Below are 12,141 nucleotides of genomic sequence, written 5' to 3' on the forward strand. Positions count from 1 at the left end.
TTTTTTTTCATATCCACTTTCATCACCACGTTATATAAGTTTATAAGTTAGAAAATTAGGATCTATTTTAAAACAGGGGCCACATTTTTCATTAATGTTTTACGTAGTGTTTTTGGTACGGAAAGACTTTCGAACTTCGTATACTTATCTATTTTGAGTTATAGAACAGAAAAATAATTTTGTATTCGAATTTATTTCATGTAAAAAATTGTCTTATTTCGATAATTTCAACCAATCACTGACAAGTATTCAGTTGTTTACATTTACTCCTTTGGCTGATTAAGCGATGTAAAGCGTATTTAATCTCCATACCTTCGTTTTATTTGCTTTTTTCATTTTAAATTTGCTTTAACCCTAACCCTAACCTTAGGGTTAGGGTTAGGGTTAATTGTTTCAGAATCGTTTGTTTATGTAGTCGGCACTTAATGTATATCGGCTGAATGGACGTCAGTGATTGGTTGAAATTACAGAAATACGACAACTTTAACATGGAATAACTTATGGGTTTCTTTTTTTTTTAAGAAGACTAAGATAAAAAGATGTTTTATATGACACGCTCTACCAGTGTTCCAAGTTTCAAAGTGTTTCGTTAATGAAAAATGTGGCCCCCGTTTTAAAAAAGATCTGAAAATTATATTATATATATATATATATATATATATATATGTGAATGTGTATATATATATATATATATATATATGTGAATGTGTATATATATATATATATATATATATGTGAATGTGTATATATATATATATATATATATATATATATATATATATATATATATGTGAATGTGTATGTGTATATATATATATATATATATATATATATATATATATATATATATGTGAATGTGTATGTGTATATATATATATATATATATATATATATATATATATATATATATATATAGGTGAGAAAGTTGGTATGTGAAAGCACGTGCTTGGATGTATAAAAGCTAAACAAAAGTGAAAAAAACTACAGAAAGCTTGTTATATGGTTAAAGTATATATTTAAATCATTAAGTTAGAAAAATGTCATCAAATTTTGAGTATAGAAACATTGTTTTTGGAGAAATAACCGGCTTCGTATTTTCTTTTCAAATTTCTCTACCTGTATCGTGACGTTTTCGCTACGGTGTAAAATATGGAGTTCTAGATAGGGGGAGGTAATTAGGGATTTTTTCCGGTATAAGGGAGATAATCAAAAATGTTGGGGATGATGGATTTTGATTAATTTAACATAACAGTGGTTATGTTTTGCTTTATATATATTTTTTCCCCCCATGAGGTAAGTTTCCTTATTTAAAAGTGTTAGCAATGGTTGAGTTTTGGCTGATATTTTTCAATGAAGAAGGTTTCCTTATTTAATCTAATTTGTGTTGGCGTTTACAATAGCACATTGATAGAATGGAAAGATTATAAATTGTGGTAGCATTTGTTTTGTGCATTTCTCAATATGTTCACTAAAGAGTATCATTCGAAAAGTAAGGTGTTATCTTAATTCACTGGTAGTGAACAGCTGACACCGCAGTATATCTCCAGCGTTAGAAGCTGAGCAAAACAATAATTATAATAATAATAATTATTATTATTATAACAATGCCCTGATGCAGTGGCTCTCATAGCTTCAGATCTTAACTGACTGGAAGTATTATCATGTACATTGTTTTGTCTTGTTATAAAAGATGTGTTACAGCAAACATTCTGCTCAACACCACAGATTTGTGTGTCATTTGTTTGACCTTGATGTGTCCATCCCTATATACTAGAATGTGGAAGAAGTTTGCTGCGGTACTCGTCTCAAAGAAAATCTCTCTTCATAGACTTTTTTTTGCAAAAACACATTGAGCTCATCAATATTACAGTAAGAAGTGCTCTACACTTTTGATGGAGTATATCGAGAAATTTTAATTAACTGAAATTACACCACCACGGATGAGAAAGTTATTTTTTGTATAGCACCAGCTCAGTCTTGCTTCAGTAGACCAAGGATCAAAGATATTCAGCCAGAATCAACCTGTCTTCTTTATTCAGCCTTAGCGTTATATAGGACACTGTCTCATGTATCCCTCCTTGTAGCTGTCTAATTTTGGTCAGGTCAGAGCCAAATGACATAGGATCACAGACATTACAGCTGAGATCTATATATTTTTTTTCTCAAACATAATATATATAAGACTACATGATTTTATGTGTTTTTTCCTTTGCTAAGATAGTAGGGTGTAGTTTGAAGGAGATTTAGCAGCTATTTCTAGCATATCGACAGACTGCATACAGATTCCCTCATTGGTTCAACAACTATTGCTATTTCGTCCAGTGGAATGGAATATTGGTCAGTTGGTGTGGATTGTAGGTCAATTGTTGTAGGTTCAGTCAGTGGAAATCTTTACTCAGCTGGTTGATCCTTCCTTGATCAGTCGCTATAGATTCTTGGGTAGTTAGCGTAGCTCTTTCTCAATAAGTGTGGACCCAGTAGTAATATATTCTGTCAACTTCAAAAATGTCTCAACAGTGTATACTGTTGGTCATTCTGGAACACCCTTCAGATTTATGGCATTGCCAACTGCTTTATCAAAATCTTTAACAAGACTCAAGTTCCTGTGTAAAAACAAAGTCAGGATATACTGAGTTCCTGTCAATCTTATCAGGAGAGCAACAAGGATGCATCCTACCCCCATTATTTTTCTTGATAATCTCGGACTATGTTCTAAAAATGTCCTTGGATACTTGTGGACATGGCTTAAAATGGGAAAGAACGAAACTGGCAGATTTAGGCCTTGCTGATGGCTTAGGTCTTCTTGCCGTCATCAACTGCACAAAAATGTGAACCATAACAAATGTCCTAACTGAACAGCTGAAAAGGTTGGCTTGAGAGTAAATATACTAAAAACAAAAACATGAAAAAGTTGCCTGCAGTGAAGCACATGAAGTTCCATTCAATGGGGAAAAGATAGAAAAGGCTCAATGCTTCACATATCTTGGAAGCATTCAGACAGCAAATGGCAATGCTGAAACTGATGTAAAACAAAGAATAGCCAAGGATGCTGGAGCATTGAACAAACTCCAACTGTTATGGCAGTGAAAGGGGATCACATCACAAATCAAATTAAAGTAATTATGCTCATCTGTAATCTCAGATAACAACTTATACCTCTGACACATGGAAAAGTACAGCCAGAATTGTAAAGCAGATTGATGCATTTCAACAAACATGCCTCTGAAAAATTCTGGGCATCAGATGGGAAGACAAGATCAGAAACAAGGAGGTTCTTTGAAGAGCCAATGCAGCTGGCACGGTATGTTCTACAAATGGAAGGACAACATCCCAGTAAGAACAGCCATGACATGGTTACCAGCTGGTGGGAAGAGACTAAAGGGCAGGCTAAAGAAAATCAGGAGATCCACTTGACCTGCACAGATGTGGCACAAACTGGTTTCAAGTTCCAACCCTTGCTAAAAGACAGAGAAAGATGGAAGAACATAGATGCCCCATGCCATGAGGCTGAAAGAACCAGATAATCAGATTGTGTTACATAATCTTGAAGGTGACTGTAATGAAATAATTTCTTCCAATTATGTAAATAGCAGCAAAAAATGAATAGAAAAACACATTTTTAAAGAGAATCTTTTGTATAAATTACCACAGCCACTGTATCTATGGTGACTTAGAAAATTATACTTGGTTTTATTTTTATTATAAAGGTTTATTTTGAAAGAAATTGTTTTCCACAATATAGTGGGTGCATTGCAGAATGATGTTTCTCTCATGGCGTATCTCTTTAGCCAATAACTGAAAAAGAAATAGAAATTCAATTCACTTAATTATCATTGCATTTTCACAGATATGATAAAATACATGTAATAATAATGATAATAATACTGGCAGATGAAATGTGTTAATGGACCAGAATAACATCCTACTGGAAGAGCAAAATGGATGCAAACACAGATGTATAGGAACCAAAGATCAACTATAGATAGATACGACAGTGGGCTGAAAAGCTCAAAATTCATAGGTTGACTGTGAAGGAGTGATCCTAGAGGATGTGAAGCCTTGCATGCATTAATTTCAACTCTTTTTAATAACAGAATTGTTTCTTTTCAGGTAAACTGATGTCTCGTTCAAGGAAGACTTCAAAAGTAACTAGTAGCAACTCTTCTTGTAAATCAACAAAATCTAGCACTGTTATCAAGCACCTGCAGAAAAAGATTTTAGCCCACCAAAGACAAGAGTGCTACAATGGCAAACAATGAAACTACAATCTTTGGGTGAGAAAACAAAGAAACTACTGACAGTACATGGTGAGTTCCATCCAAAACGTGATGTTGACAGGCTACACCATACAAGAAAGCAGACCAGGGATTGATAAGTTGTGAGAATTATATTCAGAGAGAAGAAAACAATATTGCTATGTATACAAAGAACACAAAGGAAGTATTACTTGTACAAGTGAGGAAAGTCATCTATTACATATAGAAAGTAGTCAGGACAGTGAATTACAAAATAAAGACAGAAATGAAGAGGGAAAAAGAACTGGAAGGATAAGAAAATGCAGTTAGTGCTTGTGAGAAATACCAAAGGACACAGACCCAGATAAAAGATGGTTGTGGTTACATCTCAAAAAAAAAAAAAAAAAAAAAAAAAAAAACCAAAACAGAGGCCTTGATATGTGCAACACAAGAACAAGCACTAAGAACAGACTACATCAAGCAAAAAAATTGACCAATCAGCAGAACCTGACAAATGCAGCAAATTGCCCCAGAGAGAGTACAAAGGAAAGCATGACAATGTCTCCAGAATGGTCCATTGGGAGCTATGTAACAGGTTTGAAAAGAGTGAGAGAATGGTATGGGCATTAGCCAAAGTACATGGCAGAAAGTCACAGAGTTAAGATCCTTTCAGACTTCATGATCCAATGGGATCACAGAATCAAACATTGGAAGCCAATATTGTAGTGGTAGACAAAGAAAAAAGTCATGCCTGATCACAAACACTGCTTGCCTTGGTGACAGCAGAATCATGGAAAAGAAAGAGAAAAACTAATGCAAATATGAAGCTCTGAGGAGAGAAATCAAAAAGCTGTATATTGGTGCCCTTAATACAATGAAGAAAGGAAGAAAAATTGTTGGAAATTATAGGAATAAAAATGAAAATACAGCATATCCAGAAAACAGCATTACTTGGCATTGCAAGGAATCTCCAGAAAGTTCTCTAGACTTGGAAAGAAAGTACTACCTTAGTCTACAGGAAATAAACACCTGGTATATTAATGATAATAATAATCCTTTCAACTATAGGCACAAGGCCTAAAACTTGAACTCAGAATGTAACAGCAGACAAAATACTGCTAAGCATTTTGCATAGCGTGCTATCGATTCTGCCAGCTCACTGCCTTAATGATAATAATAAATGCCCAGATGCAATACCAGGCACTGGTTATGCCCTGATGCAATACCAAGAATTGGCTTTCATGGCTTCTGATCTTAACTGATTGGAAGTGCTATCATGTATATGTTTTGTCTTGATATAAAAAGATGAGCTACAGCAAATATTCTGCCCAATACCAGTTGCCTGGCCTTAACTAGTTAAGCATGTCCCTTAGTAGCTGACAATATGTGCATCTCTGATCATGAGCAGAAGTAGTGGGGGAGCATCATAACCACATGTTGAGAGGAATTCTTTGAGGTTTGAATAATTCACCTCTGAAGCATGGGTGCTTCATTCAACATCCTTAAACAACCCTTATTCAGTGACCTTTTGAATGGGATGGGCTATTCAACCTGAAGAAAATTCTAACTGGGCCCCATTTGCAAGGCCATGTACTGTTTATCTTGATATGAGATCATCATGTTGTGTACATATGGTTGTGATGCATGTGCCTGGTGTACCCTTATCAGACAGGTAGTCAAAATAGGTATACTGGGCTTCATATATTTTACCCCAGTGTCACTTTGATGGCATGCACTGCTCTCTCATTCAATAATAATAATAATAATATAATAATACCCAACAGTAAGAAAATCAAGGATGTTGAGACTCATGGATAAAAGTATCTGGCTATTTTGGAGTATGATAAAATTAAAGAAAATGAAATGAAGGAAAGCTTTAGACAAGAATATCTCAGAAGAACCAACTTAATTATGGGAAATAGACTCAATGAAAACAACAACATCAGGGCAAGAACACTTGGGCTATTTCCTTAATGCAATATGGCACAGATGTTGTTCAATGGACAAGAACAAGCTTGAGAAAATGGATAGAAAAATCAGGAAAGTGATGACAATTAACAAGGTACTGCACTCAAAAAGTGATAGTGATAGACAGTAAGTGCCTAGTTTCAAGGGAGGAAAAGGCCTCATAGGATACAATACTGTGTTGCCAATGAGAAGAACAGTCTGGAATGGTAGATCAAACTGTAAAGTGAGTCCTTGCTTGCAACTTTTAGAAATCATAACATGATGCCTACTGAAAATGTGATGCACCCAAAAACATTTAAGAAACAAAATGAACAAAAAATAAATTGGAAAATGAAAACAATGCATGGGCAATACTTCAGAGAAATTGAAGACAAGATCAACAACTGGAGATGGCTAAGAAAAAGTTATCTGAAAGGATGCACTAAGGCACTGATACACAGAACCCTGGAACAAGCCCTAAGAATTAATTACACCAAGTTCCAAATAGATAAGAGCAGTGAATTGCCCCTCTATAGGATATGTGGCAGCAAAAACGAAACAATCTCACATATTGTGAGTAAGTGTAGCAAGCTGGCCCAAAAGCACTACAAAAGGAGGCACGATAACATGGTTAAGTTTGTTCACTGGAAACTGTGAAAAGTATGGTCTGGGCAGAGCACGGAATGGGTATAAACATGAACCAGAGGGCGTTGCTGAGAACAATGAATCCTGTGAGGTTTTACAATCCAATGTGACTCTCTAATTGATGCTCAGAGAGCAGACATTGTGATAGATAAAAGAAAAATAAAGGAAACCAAGATCATAGATATTGTCATACCTGGGAATGCATGCATAGATGACAAAGAAAAAAATGGAGAAATATAGATTACTAAGAGACGAAATTGCAAGAATGTGGGCAATGAAGAAAGTAACTGTCATCCCAGTAGCTGTAGGGGCACTCGGAGCACTAACAACCAGTTCAAGAAATATGTTGGAGAAATTGGAATTGACATGAAGGCAGAGCAGGCCCAAAAACTGCTTTATTGGAGGCAGCTAGGATTTTAAGATTATTGCTTGAATGTTGAGTGTGTTCCAACAATAAGTTAATATCCAAGTACGAGAGATTATAATTTGCAGAAAGAGATCCTGTGAAACCTTTGACAACAGGTTGCTGTCTGCTACCACAAAATCAACCAGAGCATAAGCTGAAGTTGAACTATAACCAAAATAGATACATCACAATGTAAAGCAAATGATAAATACAGAGTTAAGTTACCCCTCTTATCCCTATTAGGTAAAACAAACAACTGACCCTCATAAGTGTTGAAATAAAAATGAAAAACCCTAAAATAAACTCAGCATGGCAAACACTTTATACAAAGATGGCTCATTAAGTGTATCTTTTACGTATGGCTGTATATATATTACAACTTAACAGTAAAACAGCTTAGTTTACCTTTTCTAGCAGAGTTGGCCGAATTCGAAGGAATACTCTACTTTCCCATGGTGGCTTTGGAAATTCTGGTAATTTTAACAGTTTAGCATGTTTCTTCTTTAGAGGCACATTATTTTCTGCTAAAGAAATAAATATACAAATAGATAAAAATTGTATAAGCAAACTTAGCTAAAACAGGAGAAATTTGATACAGAATTATTAAATAAAATCTCAATTTAAAAATGATCCCCAAATTATGAATATTCTATTTTCTTAAGATAATTTTTTGAGACTACCTCAAATTTAAATATAAAGAAAATTTTAACACATACACTACTTATTGGTTGGTTTGATCTGATTGTAGTGTATGCATAAGAAGTAATAAATAAACTCATGAAATTAAAAAAACTCAACTCACTGAATATAACTCAACTAAATATCTTCATCGCCTTAAATGAACAGAGCAATAGAGACTGATAGTATCTCAGATACTGTTGTAATATAGTGCATATGAATCATTAATTCTAAGAATGGAAGGAATGACAAGATGATGTTTGTTGAAGAAACAAGGTAAACTAGCTGGTACAACATTTACCATGAAGCCACAACTGACCCGATTCAAACACAAAATCTCATTAATGCATGTGTTATAAATGACACACATAGACTTGTATGTCATCAAATGTGTAGCAATTCCTTCATCACAACAGGAAACATTAAAAAAAAAAATGCTGTTTCTAAAACCATGTACAATCAGAATTTCATTTTGTAATCACTTTGGCTCACTAGATATACAAAAAAACATTACAAATCTGGTCCACTTCTAAAACAGGTTTGCCAACCCCTAGATAAGAGCATTACCAATTTTAGGAATAAGATACCTGGTTATGATCAGAGAGTAAAGAGATCTGACTGATGTAAATATTCAAACATCTTTATCTCTAAAGTCTCAAAAATTATAATCTCATTAAGAAGTTATGTGACAAGAACTGATCTAATTTCTTTTTTAACCTTAGTTTTGAAATCAATGTACAAAAACAAAAATATTTGACAAGAGATGAGAAAAAACATTTGTGTAGTGATACGTAACACTAAAACAAATTTCACCATATTAGTGTATATTTTATTGATTGACTGCAGAAGAAAAGAATGACAAAATCAACTTCTGAAGGACCTGAACTCAGAATGTAGAAGTATGGAGTTGAACACCATTTTCATAAGGTAGCAACTTAAACATATCAAACATGTTATTGAGTAGCTTAGGTCATTCTTCTTGATATTAGCTAATCTACCTCACAAATAGTTACTTTTTAAATTTAAAAACCCATTGTCGGACTTGTGATTTCAACTTAGTTCACAATACAAATCTATGCCCCAGATGCAGCCAGTTGTTCACCTAGGAGCAATATCTTAGATAATCAGGGAGCTTCTATCAGCATTTCTCAAATAGGATATTCCCAGAATCCTAGCATGCTGTGAGGGGTTTCAAAGGAAATAGTAATGGTGATGATGGCAGTGGATTTTCCAACTGAATTAAAGAATTATATTCCCATTGATTTTTCAAATTGCTGATGCTATCTGTTGGTTGCAACTCCTGACAAAAGTGTCACTTTTTTTCACTGACAGAGCAGGATTTGAATTCAGACTGCATGGAGCTGGAACTCATCCAAATCTCTAATAATTCCACCAAATCATCACCTTAGACTGGGTACTATTTTTTCATCAACACTGAAAGGATGAAAGGCAAAGACAGCCTCAGCAGGATTTGAATGCGAAGCACAAAACATTGTAACAAATACCACTAACCTAAATGACTTCAGAGGTTAATTATATGCAAATGCATTTCTCAATAATTTTTCTGCTTAATTTTATATTTTATAACTGTAATTGTATTATAAATACACAGTATATTTTCTAAAGTAGGGAAATCCTATCATGAAAAATTACTTCTTAATAAGTAACTGTAGGGAAATTTAGATTTAAATAAGATCTTGGTTAAGACAAAATTTCTTAATCCTTTTGTTACCATATTTCTGTTGAAATACACTGCCTTTGTTTCAATTTTGAAAATAATAAAAAAAATTGATTTAAATAATTTTGACAGTATTAAGCTGGGGTTTGGAACATAAATTAGCATGAAATTTTGATGAAAGGTTTTAATTTAGATCACTTTAAAAGGAAAGTTTGTATCATAGAACCAAGGACAGTCTTAGATGGGTTGGTATCTAAAGGGTTAAATTTTAGTGGCATCTAAAGCATTATTAATATTTATTTTTGTGAATATAGATATTTTTTTTTCCTTGTGTGAATGAAAACCTTTTTATGAGGTTTCTTGAACAAGCAAAAAAGAGATTCCAATATCCAACTGTTCAAAATACCACTTCTACTTACCATCCTGTTCTGGATTGTCAGAATTATAGTTGTTCACAAGAAGATCCAAACTAGAGGAATGTTGATCAGATGCTAGAAGAAAAAGAATTTTAAAGTCAGAGATTAAATATTGGTAACATTATTAAGGTTGAATAATGACAATATTTTTCTTTCTAATTTAGCATATTTAATTTGGCTGGTATTTTAAAAATTTATTTTCATTGAATGCCATGCCTTTTGCCTACCAGTAGAACTAAATGTATTTATTGTGATACCAACACTAGAAAATGTTGGTGCCACAAAAATACACCTTCAAAGTTAAAAATCTTCTCAATCTTCTAACAGATCTGTCCACAAAAGCAAGCACTCTGAAATATACCACATTCACTACATTCATCCCTCATGTGCACATATAAAAATAAATTGTCTTCATATTATATAGCGTTTCTCCTAAAGATTCTTTTAGACATAATTTACAAAAGATGTATGAAGAGAAGGAAGCAAAATTGTGAACAATGCAAAAATTTACATTTTCCTTCTTTAAACTGAAGGACATGCTACAGTAAAAAGTATGTAGTATATACAAAGGAGTGGCCAAACATTAGGAAACACCCATCAAGTCCTGCATATTACACATCCTAAAGATGGTTTTAGGGTCATGCAGCACATTCTTTTGTGTAGGGTTTGTCAGTATGACAGTTCTAGCCTAAGTAGCAAGTCTTTAATTCAGTCTGTTCGTAGATACCAAAGCCAATCCAAAGTAGAGCTCGGTACAGTCTTCAGACTTATCAGCTCTTGTCAGACCATCCAACCCAAGCCAGCATGGAAGGCAGACATTAAATTATGATGACCATGATGACAATGGGGGCTGAAAACAATGGATATAGTTACCTTGTAGGAGCTTTGATTTCTCATACATTTCTTGAGCTAATCTTGCTAAAATCTGTATGTTCTTTCATTGATAATGTTCTATGGTGTGAAGTGTAATAAACAGCTAGGAATCTAATGACAAATGTTATTAAATAACTCCCATAAGGCAATCTGAGAAACATTTGTGATGTCTGTGTTGAATATGATTAAAAAGCCAACTCCAATAGGCTAAAATTGTGCCTCTAGATATCATTGCTATACTGTGCAAATTATATTTTTAATTTTCATTATCTAATCAATCAAAAAAGTACTTTTAAACTTAAAGGTACCTTAGGAATACTTGTGACTCAACTAAGTTCACAACAATATAAAATTCTAGACAATTCATTTTTCTACTATATGCAGTATTACTTCTGCAATTTAACAGAACACACCATATAATACAGATCAAGTTCTCATAGGTCCCAATTTACATTGACATAGCTTTGTTAGCTCATTTTTCTTTAATTGTTTACATCTATTTTGCAATAGAAGACTATATGGGAATGGTCTTTACTTTGTTGCTCAAGTTAAAATATTTGTAATTTGTAGTACAGTTGAATGCAGTGGTGGGATTATTACAGTTAAATGCAGCAATGGACTATGTGGCAATGGCATACTCCTAACTGAGAAATGAGAGGATAAGGTGATTGAGGTAGTCAGAGTGTGCAATAGGTTACTTAAGTTTAGACTAGTCTTGCAAAATAGTACAACAACAATTTTCTGAACCTATGCCCCTTAACCGGGTCTACCAAATGAGCAAAAGGATCGTTTTTATATTCTTTTGCAGATTACCTCAAAGACAAATGATGGCTGCAAAGTTGGTTTCCATGAGGAGGGATAAGGTTAATGGAGTTCTGTGATGCAAATAACCTAATGATCTACAACACTAACTTCAGGAAGCCTGCCAATCACCTGGTAACTAATCAATCTGGTGACCATGCTAGCCAGATTGACTACATTCTCACCAGAAAACAAAATACATTGTTGTTCATAAATGCAAAAACCTTTCCCTGGAGAAGAATGTACCCCTCACCTTAAAGGGTTAAAACAATAAGGTATGATTTGAGGGAGAGTTGGCTGCAATGTAGGGGTTATCTCACTACCTTGAGAACATGGAATATTGAAATGAGGTGATGTTCCTGCTAATCCAAAAAGAAAGAAGAAATTAAGCGGTATTAGGTGAAGTGAATATCTAGAATAGGAATCAAAACTAGTTCATATATTGTGCTCACTATCAGCTTA

The 12,141-nt window shown here is 33.9% G+C and overlaps 1 protein-coding gene across 2 annotated transcripts in view; it reads right to left on the reverse strand.

Annotated features, from left to right (window-relative positions):
• Positions 1 to 3,616: 3,616 nt before the first annotated feature.
• The window catches only part of LOC106882394 (nuclear FMR1 interacting protein 1-like), a 37,997-nt gene continuing 29,472 nt past the window's right edge, over positions 3,617 to 12,141 (reverse strand). The window contains exons 8-10 of one of the 2 annotated variants that reach the window (XM_052968995.2): positions 10,009 to 10,080; positions 7,639 to 7,754; positions 3,617 to 3,795 (exon numbers count right to left, since the gene is read on the reverse strand). In XM_052968995.2, coding sequence (XP_052824955.1) covers positions 3,700 to 3,795; positions 7,639 to 7,754; positions 10,009 to 10,080 — 284 coding nt within the window. In that variant the 3' untranslated portion in view covers positions 3,617 to 3,699. Of the gene's footprint in view, positions 3,796 to 7,638; positions 7,758 to 10,008; positions 10,081 to 12,141 lie in introns of both variants that reach the window. The other variant, XM_052968994.2, reaches the window with a different exon arrangement.

The sequence above is a fragment of the Octopus bimaculoides genome, chromosome 1 (genome assembly GCF_046866305.1).
Source record: "Octopus bimaculoides isolate indiv1 chromosome 1, ASM4686630v1, whole genome shotgun sequence".
Taxonomy (NCBI): domain Eukaryota; kingdom Metazoa; phylum Mollusca; class Cephalopoda; order Octopoda; family Octopodidae; genus Octopus; species Octopus bimaculoides.